Genomic DNA, 16,365 nt, shown 5'->3' with positions numbered 1-16,365 from the left:
CCCATGCTTTGTTTTTGGGCACCAAGATTCAAGGACTCCTACATCAAATCATATTGCTTACGTACTTTTGTTTAGTGCAGGTTTAAATAAGGTATTTGCTGTTTCAGGTATGGCCATGTCTGGCTAATGTTGGGCTATAAAGGAACTACAGCACGGTCACATGACTTCACCTCACCACCGCTAAGCTAAAGGAGGCTAATGTTGGGCTATAAAGGAACTACAGCACGGTCACATGACTTCACCTCACCACCGCTAAGCTAAAGGAGGCTAATGTTGGGCTATAGAGGAACTACAGCACGGTCACATGACTTCACGTCTCCACCGCTAAGCTAAAGGAGGTTAATGTTGGGCTATAAAGGAACTACAGCACGGTCACATCACTTCACCTCACCACCGCTAAGCTAAAGGTGGCTAATGTTGGGCTATAGAGGAACTACAGCACGGTCACATCACTTCACCTCACCACCGCTAAGCTAAAGGAGGCTAATGTTGGGCTATAAAGGAACTACAGCACGGGCACATGACTTCAGGTCACTACCGCTAAGCTAAAGGAGGCTAATGTTGGGTGTGAGGACATTTAGTCGTCTCTTTTAGACACTTGTTAGCAACCGCTGTTTTTAAATTCACCAGTGGGTTATTTACTGACGTATTTTATATCGTAGAAATAAACTTCAAATTGTCTTATTTCAGGATAACAAAAAAACACATTCAGAAAACCATTGACCTTCAGACCATGGGACAGGAAGTGGTGAAATGCTGACTCATTCCCGGATTTTAGGACTCATTCCTAAAGGGTTTTAACCATAACTTCAACCCTGTAACCTCCTCAAATTCTTCTAATAATGTAGGTTTATCTTTTGGGTTTTTTTGGTTAGATCTTCAGTGTAATGGAGGGTCTTTTTTATTCAAAGGACCCCTTACCTAAAACACGGAACAGGAAGTGCTAAAATGCTGATTTATTTCAGCGTTTCAGGACCGATTCCTGCACCAGTCCTTTGAAAAATAAGGCATGTTTTTATCTCTCTGGCGCTTAAACCCATACTGAAGAGAGCCGGGGGTCTTTTCACAGAGTTTAAAGTGTCCTTCACGTCGCAGGTGTTGCACCGAGGCGACACCATCTGCCTCTTGAGCCGAACCACTCAATCAGAAAAGCAGAAAATATGCTCCAATGCTGCTCTCAATGTTTGCAAAGGGCTTCTCCTTTATGTGCCTGCTGGGTTATCTGAGAATGGAGCAATAACACGGCAGACATGAGTGAGGAGTCTGTCACCGTGCATGCAGCATAAATACTTTAGGTAAAGCTGGTGGGCTGCGAGACGAATGGCCGGGACACTGTGGTAGGAATATTAAATCAGGAGGATACGGTACGGAGAGGACGCTCTGATGAGGATAGATGATCTTTGCTTAGGTCTTGTAATCTTGGCTCTTTAAATACTGAGAAATTATTCTCTTCTTAGCTTCTCGTTTTGTCTTCATCGTAAACTTTTCGGTGTTTCAACAAATCTGACCAGTATATCATATAAACGTCTGCATTTTGCAAACACTTGTTTTATCTTAGAGATTTATTGCAGTCCTTGATCTGCAAAGTTCTTCTACCACCGAGTTAGAGTCCTCTTTACGATACGAGATGTATCACTTTGACATGGCCCTGAAAGGCTTTTCACTTCCTCATGTAGGTTCTCTACTTTAAAGAGTCCTCTACTTTAAAGAGTCCTCTCCTGCTGATGTTCAGGTGTATATCAGTATGTAGTGTCTCTACTTTAAAGAGTCCTCTCCTGCTGATGTTCAGGTGTATATCAGTATGTAGAGTTTCTACTTTAAAGAGTCCTCTCCTGCTGATGTTCAGGTGTATATCAGTATGTAGAGTCTCTACTTTAAAGAGTCCTCTCCTACTGATGTTCAGGTGTATATCAGTATGTAGAGTTTCTACTTTAAAGAGTCCTCTATACGATACGAGATATACCACTTTTTAATATACATACCAAGACATGGCCCTGAAAGGCTTTTCACTTCCTCATGTAGGGTCTCTACTTTAAAGAGTCCTCTACTTTAAAGAGTCCTCTCCTGCTGATGTTCAGGTGTATATCAGTATGTAGTGTCTCTACTTTAAAGAGTCCTCTCCTGCTGATGTTCAGGTGTATATCAGTATGTAGAGTTTCTACTTTAAAGAGTCCTCTCCTGCTGATGTTCAGGTGTATATCAGTATGTAGTGTCTCTACTTTAAAGAGTCCTCTCCTGCTGATGTTCAGGTGTATATCAGTATGTAGAGTCTCTACTTTAAAGAGTCCTCTCCTGCTGATGTTCAGGTGTATATCAGTATGTAGAGTCTCTACTTTAAAGAGTCCTCTCCTGCTGATGTTCAGGTGTATATCAGTATGTAGAGTCTCTACTTTAAAGAGTCCTCTCCTGCTGATGTTCAGGTGTATATCAGTATGTAGAGTCTCTACTTTAAAGAGTCCTCTCCTGCTGATGTTCAGGTGTATATCAGTATGTAGTGTCTCTACTTTAAAGAGTCCTCTCCTGCTGATGTTCAGGTGTATATCAGTATGTAGTGTCTCTACTTTAAAGAGTCCTCTCCTGCTGATGTTCAGGTGTATATCAGTATGTAGTGTCTCTACTTTAAAGAGTCCTCTCCTGCTGATGTTCAGGTGTATATCAGTATGTAGAGTCTCTACTTTAAAGAGTCCTCTCCTGCTGATGTTCAGGTGTATATCAGTATGTAGTGTCTCTACTTTAAAGAGTCCTCTCCTGCTGATGTTCAGGTGTATATCAGTATGTAGCGTCTCTTTATGTTTCTCATACTGCCTGTGCTGCAGCTCCTCTTTTCACCCTCTGTCTGAAAACAGAGCCCAGCCTGTTGTGATTGGTCAACCCTCTGTTATGTCCCGCCCCTTAGTCTATCATGTACAATGTGGTGGAGCGCTAGCCAATAGGAGGGCGGGTGTTCCATAGTGACGTCCTTTTGTTCAAACACAGGAGTCCAATGGAGGAAGGGGGATGGGGACACATGGACTTAAGCCTTTGTAAACCATTTCCACACAAACCTGTAGAACACACTACAGGACGCAGTATAGGTCCTCTTTAATAATGGGAGGCATGTCAAGAACTTTTTGTGGTTAGTTACGTAGCCCAGACACGCCCATTAACCTTAAAGCAGATTGGGACACCAAATACAATATTTAAGCAGCCAAACTTTGTTTTCATTTACATGTTTTCTCAATATTAGTTTGAACAGAAGAGTTACTTAATGAAAATGTAATTGAATGACATCATTGAAATGATATGATGACTGTTCTTCGGCCCGGGCTACAGCTCAGTCTTTGACACTATCTCATATTGCATTATCATAGATGCATTATTTTGGAGGGGGGCTACAGGGTGGTCCATAATTAAAGCAAGGCATTACATTTTAAGCAGCTCGCGGTTCATTTCCTGACCTCTGACCTCCCTCTGAACATGACTCCAGGGATTGGATTAACTCTGACAGTTTACATTGGCCCATTAGTCAGAGAGCTCAGCCTTTAACCACCGAGCCTCCATGAGAGCCAGAGCCGATATAGGAAGTAAAGTAAATAAATACAAAGTGTGTGGGGCTGCAGACACAATGTGCTGAGTAAAGCTTCTATACGTGCTCGCGCCCCGATGCTTTCCGCTGCCTCGGCTCTCTGAAATGTTGACTGGTGTAAGGGGACAACACTAACTGTTGACTTAGGGGTGGGCCGCGCACTCGAGGGTTAAAACTGATTAAGCTGATGTCCGCTCGGCGGCGGGTTTGCTGCGGCATCCATGCATGAAGGCACAAGTGGGCAGCCACGAGCACAGCGGCTCTCTTAATCCGTTTGCCAAGTGGAGTTTAGGTCTTCCTCTTCAGGCGCTTAATGGAGATAACAGCCTGGTATTCGGGGGTGGGGGGGTGCAGTGGTTTCTGCTGATCAGCGCTCATTACATCTCTGTCTGCAGGCGCCACTTCTCTACAAACTTTAACAGGTCAGCTTGTTTCCAGTGTTGGTGCTCTGGGATGTCCGTCAATTATATTTGGCACATTTCTGCACAATGCTGCGTATTTAAATTTCACACATGTTTTATTTGTAATCATTTTTAGTTTTTTTGTTATATTTATATTTTTAACAATTTATTAAATTGTATTATTATATATTTATCATTATTTAAATTATTATGATAGTTTTTTATGTCTTGATTTTAATTCTTCTATATTTCAGTTTTTATTTACATTTTATAAACACATGTTTTATATACAGATTGTACTTTTGATCTTTCAGCCAGTTAAATCTGCAGACCCTCACTCCTGTGTTTTCCTTCCCTTTCAGAGGCGTCCCCCAGTCCTGTAAAGAGCTCCCCAGAAACGTCCCCCATGACGTCCCCCCGACAGCGCCGGGACTCGGACCGTTACTGCCAGCTATGCAACGCCTGGTTCAACAACCCCGGCATGGCTCAGCAGCACTACGACGGCAAAAAGCACAAGAAGAACGCAGCCAGAGCGGACCTGCTGGAGCAGCTCGGGAAGACCCTGGACATGGGCGAGATGAAGGGTGAGACCCCCTTTATTTTCTGAGTGTTTACTCAAGACCTTTTAAGGCACAGTCAGGATCTGTGAAACGTTTTTATTGAAGGATTTGTGCACAGCTTTTGACTGCAAATAGGCAATTCAAGGTTAAAATGTAGGAGTTAAAGGTAAAATATGTAAGATTTTCGCTTGTAGAGAACCTTCTGTCGTGCTCTCCTTCCTGTAGCGTGTTTGTGTGTATGTTAATGGTCTGCAAAGGCTAAAATCCCTGTGTGTTCCCCCTTGGTTTCCTTCTGGAACATAGTGACATCACTATAGAACACTTGTGTTTTTCGGGCTCTGGTTTTGACAAATTGAAGAGAGTTAAATACAAGTAATTAAAAAACTAAATAGAGGTTGAGAGAGGGATGAAAGGAAGGGTTGATTTCTATCTAATTAAAGTCAGAAGGAAACCGCATCGCGTTCGTATTAATTACCGCCTTAATCTCGACCTTGTTTTCCCTGGTTCCCGGTGATGGCGCTGTATTCCCTTTGAGCATGTGTCAGCGTCGTCTGTCAGAGGCTGTCACCATCCACTCTTTAGATCTTGGTGCTTTTTAACCACAGAAAGGATTTTAGTGATGGAACGTCTGGATCTGAAGTTATCAGGGATACGAGCTGAGCTAACACTGCTAACGTGCTAACGTGCAGATGGTTTATTCAGTGTTTATACCACCTTATAATCTGTGTGTTTGTTTGTTTCCTGCACATATAAACACAACTTGGCTACGATTCTTCTTCACAACAAGCTCCTTTTACATCCTACATTGAAAATCTTTGTTGCATTTGACATTTAGTCGAAAGGAATGTGCGAGATCTGTCCCTGACGGCTTCTCCTTCTTCCAAAGCAGACTCTGATATTTGCTGTTCTGTCAGAGAACAGGGAGCCTGTTTAGTAAAAGGTGTTAACGTGGTAATGCTTGTGATCACTTGTCAGACACTGCATAATGTGACGTGAGAGAGAAGCACTACATTTGGAGATAATTCTCCACCAGCGTGTCACAAGCTGTTAGTTTTAGAGGAAGCAGAGAGCGCTCCTCTCCTGCTCTCCCAGTCACAATATGTCAATAACAATTACACAACATCAGCCCGGCCGGTGGAGGCTGGCTGCAGAAGAGCAGAGGAGCCCAGAGGTATTGTGAAGGGTATTGATGCGTGACCGCACCAAATGGGAGTCCTGACAGCTGATTGGACGAGGGCTGCTAACTCCAGGCCTGATTGGTTCTTGGTGGCTGTAGGCGCAGTGGAGGGCGAACTGAATAACGGCCGTCACTTCAGGTCAGTCATGTTGAGGCTTGCAGAGCATGATGTCTGTTTCAGGTGCATGGTGGGGCACATAGTACTCCACTCAGTTCAGTTCAGTAGAGTAGCGAAAGGATGAAGTGTTTTTGTAGGTTAGCATCACAATGGTTCCCTCGATCAAATGCTACTGGGATTTCTCCATGATTTTGGATTATTGCAGAAGATAATCTCTGTGTCAAATAAACGTCTATGATGCTTACACGTTTAGTTCAGCAGGATAATCTCCACATATTAACACCTCTTCATGATTTCTGAAAAAATTGCTAATGTTGGGTTATAAAGGAACTACAGCACAGTCACATGACTTCACGTCACCACCGCTAAGCTAAAGGCGGCTAATGTTGGGCTATAAAGGAACTACAGCACGGTCACATGACTTCACGTCACCACCGCTAAGCTAAAGGCGGCTAATGTTGGGCTATAAAGGAACTACAGCACGGTCACATGACTTCACCTCACCACCACTAAGCTAAAGGTGGCTAATGTTGGGCTATAGAGGAACTACAGCACGGTCACATGACTTCACGTCACCACCGCTAAGCTAAAGGCGGCTAATGTTGGGCTATAAAGGAACTACAGCACGGTCACATGACTTCACCTCACCACCACTAAGCTAAAGGTGGCTAATGTTGGGCTATAGAGGAACTACAGCACGGTCACATGACTTCACGTCACCACCGCTAAGCTAAAGGAGGCTAATGTTGGGCTATAAAGGAACTACAGCACGGTCACATGACTTCACGTCTCCACCGCTAAGCTAAAGGCGGCTAATGTTGGGCTATAAAGGAACTACAGCACGGTCACATGACTTCACCTCACCACCGCTAAGCTAAAGGAGGCTAATGTTGGGCGTGATGACGTTTAGCCGTCTCATTTTGACGACTGTTAGCAACCCCTAGATGCTGACCATTTTTTTCGGGTTTTAGGACTCAAAGTGATGGTGAAACAGTAAAAAGCCCAGTGTTCCCAGTAAAGTTAAGTCTGTATTGTTGCTGGAAACTAAACTGCACTGTGTTTGGATACGGTAAATTACACACAACTTAGCGTTTCAGTGATTTAATTGTAAAGTCATGAGCAGACGAGTTGTGATTCTGCTCCAGCGGCTCCCCTCCTCACTCTGACTCAAAGCCTCCACCACCATCAGCCTGTGTTGGGAGGAGACGGATCTGCCAACATCAACACATGCATCATTACGGAGAGGCTGGAAATGTCAGCGTGCTAGCTGCACTCTTCAGCACTTGGGCTAATGAGCTTTTTCTCTCCGGCGATTATCAATTAGTAATGAAGTGGCAAATCATCGTATCATGCAAAACCAGCACTGGGAGCCTGTGGAGAGGAGGATGGGACCACAGCAGGGTGGTGGGATGGTGAGGGGGGGTGCTGGAAATCTTCCTCCACAGCTCAGTCTAGCAGCTCTTTTCTATACTCACTCTTTTCATCTTAGGATCTACTTTTTTCGGCAAGTGCAGTCTGACTCTGAAGATGTAATGAAATATTCAACAGCTCCCATAAAGAGGGAGGCTCTGTCATCCCGGGGTCTGCATATTGTTGTTGTGTTTGCTGGGGAAGTTCAAGGCATAGAAGTGAGTTTATAGAAAGAGGGTAAAGGCAGCGGCCAGTAGCATCGTGGGGACTCTTCAGGGGTCAAATACACCTGAAGACCAGCTTATGATAAATGTTCTATAAACACAACGGAGACCAGGGGACACTAAAGAGAGACGCACACAGCTGGAGACCAGGGGACACTAAAGAGAGACGCACACAGCTGGAGACCAGGGGACACTAAAGAGAGATGCACACAGCTGGAGACCAGGGGACACTAAAGAGAGACGCACACAGCTGGAGACCAGGGGACACAAAAGAGAGACGCACACAGCTGGAGACCAGGGGACACAAAAGAGAGACGCACACAGCTGGAGACCAGGGGACACTAAAGAGAGACACACACAGCTGGAGACCAGGGGACACTAAAGAGAGATGCACACAGCTGGAGACCAGGGGACACTATAGAGAGACGCATGCAGCTGGAGACCAGGGGACACTAAAGAGAGATGCACACAGCTGGAGACCAGGGGACACTAAAGAGAGACGCACACAGCTGGAGACCAGGGGACACTATAGAGAGACGCACACAGCTGGAGACCAGGGGACACTAAAGAGAGACGCATGCAGCTGGAGACCAGGGGACACTAAAGAGAGACGCACACAGCTGGAGACCAGGGGACACTAAAGAGAGACGCACACAGCTGGAGACCAGGGGACACTAAAGAGAGATGCACACAGCTGGAGACCAGAGGACACTAAAGAGAGACGCACACAGCAGGAGACCAGGGGACACTATAGACAGACGCACACAGCTGGAGACCAGGGGACACTAAAGAGACGCACACAGCTGGAGACCAGGGGACACTAAAGAGAGACGCACACAGCTGGAGACCAGGGGACACTAAAGAGAGACGCACACAGCTGGAGACCAGGGGACACTAAAGAGAGATGCACACAGCTGGAGACCAGAGGACACTAAAGAGAGACGCACACAGCAGGAGACCAGGGGACACTATAGACAGACGCACACAGCTGGAGACCAGGGGACACTAAAGAGAGACGCACACAGCTGGAGACCAGGGGACACTAAAGAGAGACACACACAGCTGGAGACCAGGGGACACTAAAGAGAAACACACACAGCTGGGACCGGAGCACTGGGTGACCTTCAGGATCATGAAGCTGTCTCTGTCTCTGTCTCTGTCTCTGTCTCTGTCTCTGTTGTTGTTCTCCTGAAATGTTTCCTGGTCTTATTCTAACGATGTGATCACATGACTCCTTCTGACGTCACTGCAGATATCTGACCCCTGGTTATTGGACACGTTACTAACCCAAAGAATAGTTGCAGACAGAAAAATAACATTTGGTGACGAAGGAGAAAAAGAAGACGAAAGAAAAGGAAAGTTTACCAAAAACATTTGTCCAACTTTATGATCCTGGACGTCCCCCAGCGCTCCGGTCCCAGCTGTGTGCGTGTTTCTGCTCACCTGTGGTCGCTCAAAAGGTTTTAAAGGTTTAATAATATGTAAGATTTTTGGGTGAAAAAGGATGAGAACTATGTCACATATTCAGCTGAGTTGGGAAGTTTTGGAAAATGTTTATTTCGAACAAAGGAAACGGTGTGTTTCAGCTTCTGCTTCCAGAGCCTTCATTTCAAATGCTGATGAACTGACTCTGCTGTGCAGTCTGCCTGGAACCTGTTTGCACCGGCTAGCTTTGGTGTCTTATTTCTCTTTTAAATACAGAGATGTTGGCTCGTCAAAAGGTCCCTTTAGCTCAGAGAAATACTACAGTTATTGACCGAAGAGAGAGCTGAGAGGTCTTCATCCTAATGGGGAATATTGTTATGAAGTGATAAGAGAGACTTTGTGGATTCATTTTATGCAAAGAGAGCAAGATGTATCACCGTTTGTTCTTTCTCACCACAGTTGGTGAGAAGGATTGTGGGTGTTGTGTGAAAACTATCAGCTACAGTGTGAAAAACTCATAGTAAATGTTGATTTTAAGCTCAAATCTATCGTTTATTAACGAGGTTCTGCTCAGGAAAGCACAGATGAGTTCTGCAGAAACTCAAGTTTGTGTTCTATGACATAAAGCCATGATTCCAGCCGGGCAAACCAGTGTTATACCAGTAGGGTTGAGTGTTTGGTAACAGGAACAGGACTCTTCAGTGAACTGCATTTTGTTTTATGTGTTTCTCTGAAGGAAGCGACAGCTGTAAGAGGGGGGGTCACAATGACTGGAGTTTTGCTGGGTCTCGGCTTTGATAGTTTGGGATTCAGTTAATATTTTGCTGGGATTTGGTTTGGATATCGCTTACAATCGACTTGGGTTCGGTTGGGATTCGACAGGGCATCGGTTGGGATTCAGGTAGTATTTGGCTGGGATTCTGCCTTCGCTTGATGTGGGACATTCTGGGTAGCTTTAAAAGGAAAAGCAGGTTTAATTATGAAAACCATTTTAGTTTATAAAGATTTTCTGAACAATTGTATTGAATTAGTGATATTTTACAGCTCTGATGCCCTTTACCACCATCGACCAATCAGCTAAAGGCTGAGGCTCTGTTGTGTTAGAAGTGTACATGTGAAGAAGTGCCATTTTACCATTTCCCCTCTGTAAGTTTGAGGTGTTTAGTCACTTTAATACCTCATGTTGAGACGGACGGACACATTGTGTATTTCCAGGCTCCATCTTCTCAGTAAATTGAAGTTGCATTTCTTCCCGATGTGATTGACTCTGTCTCACCTCCTCTGCGCTACAGAACCCCTGTGATTGCAGTTTTATAAGCTCTTGGTGCTTCTGATCCTAAAATGGATCTATTAATGCCTTAAACGCCTCCTGATCAAAGCCTTCTTCGGGAGGAAACAACGTGCGAAAGTGTGTCCTATAAATTGTTCAATTTAAACGGTAGATTGGACCAGCAGCGGGTCGGCCATTTGTTCCCAGCTAATGTGCGCTCTCATCAAGATATCACATCTCCACGTACTACCCATTTTCTCACTGCGTCCAATTTCAGAGGCCAATCTGATCCGTGATGTGGCGAGGGAGACACTTTCATTGCTTTCGAGGTCTGAAGAACACTTCTGAGTGATGATGTCATCATCTCACAGAGCAGTCCTTCAGAACAGTGGAGACCCAGCCCAGTCTCAGAGTGAGCATATGCTGTTTCAGGATGGGCGCCTGCTGCAACCAGAGAGGGAACGAGCTAAACGTGCACCATCTGAGAGGGGCAGATGGCTGCTGGTTAATTTAGCATGAACCCCGGACCTGCAGCACCTTCTCCCCGCTCATAAACAGAGCGCCGCGCCGCTGATCGCTCATACTGCCACCGTGGTCCCTCCCAGCCGCTCAGGCAATAGGTCTCAATTAGCTGAGAGACAACAGGAGATTTAGTACGGAGCAAACCAAATAACTCAACTCAGCACCCCCACCTGTGACTTATTGGTGAGTCGATGCAGAGACACACACTGGCTGGCAGTTACCATGTTCTACAGGCTTTCCATGAGATTGGATTGTGGGTTATTGACTTTCAATCTGCGCTTTTATTGCCTACTGGTTTGAATTCAAAAGTGGAAGGGACATTTTGTTCCGTGTTGGGATGTGTATCTTTATACACCTGAACATCAGCAGGAGAGGACTCTTTAAAGTAGAGACACTACATACAGATATACACCTGAACATCAGCAGGAGAGGACTCTTTAAAGTAGAGACTCTACATACTGATATACACCTGAACATCAGCAGGAGAGGACTCTTTAAAGTAGAGACTCTACATACTGATATACACCTGAACATCAGCAGGAGAGGACTCTTTAAAGTAGAGACACTACATACAGATATACACCTGAACATCAGCAGGAGAGGACTCTTTAAAGTAGAGACTCTACATACTGATATACACCTGAACATCAGCAGGAGAGGACTCTTTAAAGTAGAGATACTACATACTGATATACACCTGAACATCAGCAGGAGAGGACTCTTTAAAGTAGAGACGCTACATACTGATATACACCTGAACATCAGCAGGAGAGGACTCTTTAAAGTAGAGACACTACACACTGATATACACCTGAACATCAGCAGGAGAGGACTCTTTAAAGTAGAGACTCTACATACTGATATACACCTGACCATCAGCAGGAGAGGACTCTTTAAAGTAGAGACACTACATACTGATATACACCTGAACATCAGCAGGAGAGGACTCTTTAAAGTAGAGACGCTACATACTGATATACACCTGAACATCAGCAGGAGAGGACTCTTTAAAGTAGAGACACTACATACTGATATACACCTGAACATCAGCAGGAGAGGACTCTTTAAAGTAGAGACACTACATACTGATATACACCTGAACATCAGCAGGAGAGGACTCTTTAAAGTAGAGACTCTACATACTGATATACACCTGAACATCAGCAGGAGAGGACTCTTTAAAGTAGAGACTCTACATACTGATATACACCTGAACATCAGCAGGAGAGGACTCTTTAAAGTAGAGACACTACATACTGAGGTTTGTTTTGATCTACTTCTTCTTTCCTGTGAGATCAAATGAAAATATAAGACATCCCTTCCTCACCTCCACAAACTCCTTTAATCTCGTCCAACTTTACCCCGTCATTTTTCTTCCTCTCTTAAGCCCCGGCTGAGGGTCGAGTTAACCAAAACAAACGAGCCTCCAAACGACTGGTCGGCGGCGCTTGGGAGGGCAGGGGGTGATGGAGGGGGAGCTCTGCCGCTGCATGAAGCCTCTCTGAGCTCCATCGCTCATATTGGGCGGTGCCATGTGGGAAGCGCCGCAGGTGGCTGGCAGTGATGGATGCCGGGGCCCGCCGAGTAATCTCTCACCCTCTCAGAAATAATTTGAGAAGCGAGCTGTCAAAGGGCCGGCTGCAGAGAGCGGGGCGCGCTGCTGCAGGGCTTTAACGCCGGCTCCTGACGGCGTCTGGGGACGGCTGGGGGAAATTGAAATCTCGGCCGCAGTGACAGCGGACTGACAGGAGGGTTATTGTGCAGCTTATCAGCGGGAAAGTGGAGCCTCTGCGGGGAGTACTGCCCTGCTTCAAAACTTTAGAGGGGAAGATCTGTACAGAAGAGTTTCTACAGGAGGGAGAATATCCACCTGCTGCTCTCTGAGAAACAAGCAGGATTGGGGAGGGATATTCAGGATGCAATACAAAGTATTCCCTTACAGTTTCACAGATTCTGATGAATGATGGTAAATATAATCTCCCTTAAATCAGACTGTAGTTCACCTGCAGTAACTCCAGCAGCTACCCTGCAGTATACAAAGCCATTAGAACTAGCTGCACCTTTACCAGCTCTGAGAACACTTTAATGATCAATCATTATAAAACATATCAGAGATATTATTCTGAAATGGACCAATCAGACAATGACTACTTTTACTGTCGCTACTTTAAGTACATTTAGAGGAGAGTACTTTCTACTTTCACTGGAGGAACATTTAGAATACTTTCACTGTGACAGAGTATTCCTACACTCTGGTACTTCTACTTTACTCAAGTACAAGACCTGAGTACTTCTACTTTACTCAAGTACAAGACCTGAGTACTTCTACTTTACTCAAGTACAAGATCTGAGTACTTCTACTTTACTCAAGTACAAGATCTGAGTACTTCTACTTTACTCAAGTACAAGACCTGAGTACTTCTACTTTACTCAAGTACAAGATCTGAGTACTTCTACTTTACTCAAGTACAAGATCTGAGTACTTCTACTTTACTCAAGTACAAGACCTGAGTACTTCTACTTTACTCAAGATCAAGACCTGAGTACTTCTACTTTACTCAAGTACAAGATCTGAGTACTTCTACTTTACTCAAGTACAAGATCTGAGTACTTCTACTTTACTCAAGTACAAGACCTGAGTACTTCTACTTTACTCAAGTACAAGATCTGAGTACTTCTACTTTACTCAAGTACAAGATCTGAGTACTTCTACTTTACTCAAGTACAAGATCTGAGTACTTCTACTTTACTCAAGAACAAGATCTGAGTACTTCTACTTTACTCAAGTACAAGATCTGAGTACTTCTACTTTACTCAAGTACAAGATCTGAGTACTTCTACTTTACTCAAGTACAAGACCTGAGTACTTCTACTTTACTCAAGTACAAGACCTGAGTACTTCTACTTTTACTCAAGTACAAGATCTGAGTACTTCTACTTTACTCAAGTACAAGACCTGAGTACTTCTACTTTACTCAAGTACAAGACTTGAGTACTTCTACTTTTACTCAAGTACAAGATCTGAGTACTTCTACTTTACTCAAGTACAAGACTTGAGTACTTCTACTTTTCTCAAGAACAAGATCTGAGTACTTCTACTTTACTCAAGTACAAGACCTGAGTACTTCTACTTTACTCAAGTACAAGATCTGAGTACTTCTACTTTACTCAAGTACAAGATCTGAGTACTTCTACTTTACTCAAGTACAAGATCTGAGTACTTCTACTTTTACTCCAGTACCTGAGTACCCCCCCTGTGTACAGTGACCCCCCCCCCGTCATGGTTCTGGGGGTTTGATGGAGGAGGAAATGGAATTGTGATTCGATGAGAGCCGGGTGACATTTATATTCTCCTGGCCTTTCGCTGCGAGCCGTCTCCTTTTGGGAGGGGGGGGAGGGGGGCAGTTAGCTCGATTAGGGGAGCGAGGTAATCACGGCGGCCATTATTCAAACCGCAATGAGATTATAACCACGTGACGGCGGTTACACGGGGCTCTTAATAACAGCAGCAGCACCACAGCTGATCCACAACACATTACGTCTGGAGACTCTGACTCCCTCCGACTGCTCCAGAAACACACCAGCTGTTTTCGTTACTTATTTGCGGCTTTATGGCATTAAATGAGGCGAAGTGAAGGAATACTTGCTCTAAGGTTGGCAGTACCACCTGGAATATCCCAAATGTTGGATGTTTTGCTGTGTAGTTCAGGTATTCATGGTACCCAGAGGATAAACCCGGATGATTTGGTGACTTTTAGCAGCAATAGAAGCTGGAAATGTGTGTTTTTGAGAAACATCATACAATTCTACTATAACAGCATGACATCGATTACAAAGCACGTACATTTATGATTTGAAATATGTAAAAACAACATATTCAAAATGGTTTATTCCAAATAAGACTGATTCATGGGCTTCTTACTTGGCACTAACGACGGTGTTACCGCCTGGAATATCTCAAATGATGACGTTTTGCTGTGTAGTTCAGATAATCATGGTACCCAGAGGATAAACCCTGATAACTCTGGTGACTTTCACCCCCACCTTGAGTTGGACATCATACGTTATATTTTATTTAAACGTGCATTTACAGTGCATGCTCCTAATAACACGAGCACAGACAGGATGGATTTACCCACGTTGACCCCTTCAGATATTCATGGACTCATGTTTACATCAAGTTTAGATTTTCAGAAGACACCCCTCGCTTTAAATGCTTTAATTCTGGCCTTTCATATTTCTTAACAATGCTGATAAACAAATGTTTGCTATAAAAGATATATACAGTTTTTTTTTGTAGACCTAAAAGCTCTTTTTAGCTTTTTCATGATATGTACATAAGCTAACTTAAATGAATTTGTACTTTTGTATTATCGTAATAGGGTTCTAGCTTCCCCTAAACCCTTCAGATTAAACAAAACAATACATGTATTCATAAATAGCTTCATGAAGGTATAGTTATTGAGGAGTTTAGTCCCTGATCCACTGTGCATTACAGAGTCTTGAACATACGGTCTTCAGTGAGTGTGATGTGATCTTGAATGTCTGTCTCTGTAAATGGCTCTCCTGTGATCTCACAGAGTGTATAATATATATATATGGTGTTTCTGTTTGCAGGTCTGAAGCGGAGCTACACCTGTGAAGTGTGCAGCGTCACTCTGAACTCGGTGGCTCAGTACCATGCACACCTGCAGGGCTCCAAGCACCAAAACAAGTGAGTGCAGGATCCCTTCCTCTCAGCTGTTCATCCTCGGCCCCAAATATATGCGTCTTCCTCCCCTTTGATGCCTTGCATAAATGATGAGCGGGATGCAGAGAGCTGCTTTGCTGAGGCAGAGGTTTTACATCCTCTGATTCCTCCTCTCTTCAGTCTGCAATTTTGAACAATATTCTCTAATTGAGCTGCTAGCAGACGCTGGTGTTGGAGCCTGCCGCAGGAGCCGGCGAATTTCACAACAAACCTCCTGGAAGCGTCTCTGCTGTCTCTCCTGAACGCAGCCATAAAACAACAGCTCATTTAAAAGCAGCTGCACACAGCGGATTCCCCCGCCAGCCACAACAGGTATCTTAAATTAACACCGGGACGGGAGGAAGCGTTTGGAAACTCACGCACCATTAAGCAAATCCACAAGTTTCCCCAAACAAATGAGACCGTCTGAAAACAGGCCGTGTGTCTCTCTCTGTTCAGCTGTCTTTAAACACACATAATGAAACCGAATAAATCCGTCATTATGAAACAGCTGTGTCTCCCTGTCCTCTTCCAAACAACACATCGCTCTCAATTGTCCCCCCAGGCTTCCGTACAGTCCAGATGCACTGTTCTGCAGATGCTCCAGTTTGAAAGTAGACCAAACGTTTCTCTTTCTGTTTGTTTTTGAGTCACGACAAAGTGACCCCAGGCCTGGAAAAGCTTTGTTTTCAGCGTAAATGATCGTCAAAACGTCCTGTAGCTAATGAAGCAGGTATTGAGACGCTTTGGATGGTCAGGGGTCATCTGCCAGTCATCTTATAGAGTATCACATTTGAATGGGTTTTACAAAGTGTAGAAAGTCACTGCAAATATCAGAGCATACTGACATGCATGAGTCTGGTGTTGTTAGATCTCCCGTACTGTAGGGGGTTGTGTTTTCCTGGTTTTAAAGCAGCATACAGTAAAGGGACGTTGCTTCTTTAATTGTTCTAGAGGTTCTAGT

General features: G+C 44.3%; 1 protein-coding gene across 1 annotated transcript in view; it reads left to right on the top strand.

Annotated features, from left to right (window-relative positions):
• The window catches only part of zmat4a (zinc finger, matrin-type 4a), a 101,761-nt gene that overhangs the window by 66,984 nt on the left and 18,412 nt on the right, over nucleotides 1-16,365 (top strand). The window contains exons 5-6 of the mRNA XM_063896636.1: nucleotides 4,329-4,550; nucleotides 15,290-15,386. Of these exons, the coding sequence (XP_063752706.1) occupies nucleotides 4,329-4,550; nucleotides 15,290-15,386 (319 nt within the window). The remainder of the gene's footprint in view (nucleotides 1-4,328; nucleotides 4,551-15,289; nucleotides 15,387-16,365) is intronic.

Source organism: Eleginops maclovinus, chromosome 12 (genome assembly GCF_036324505.1).
Source record: "Eleginops maclovinus isolate JMC-PN-2008 ecotype Puerto Natales chromosome 12, JC_Emac_rtc_rv5, whole genome shotgun sequence".
Lineage (NCBI taxonomy): Eukaryota > Metazoa > Chordata > Actinopteri > Perciformes > Eleginopidae > Eleginops > Eleginops maclovinus.
This window is presented reverse-complemented; position numbering and strand designations above follow the sequence as displayed.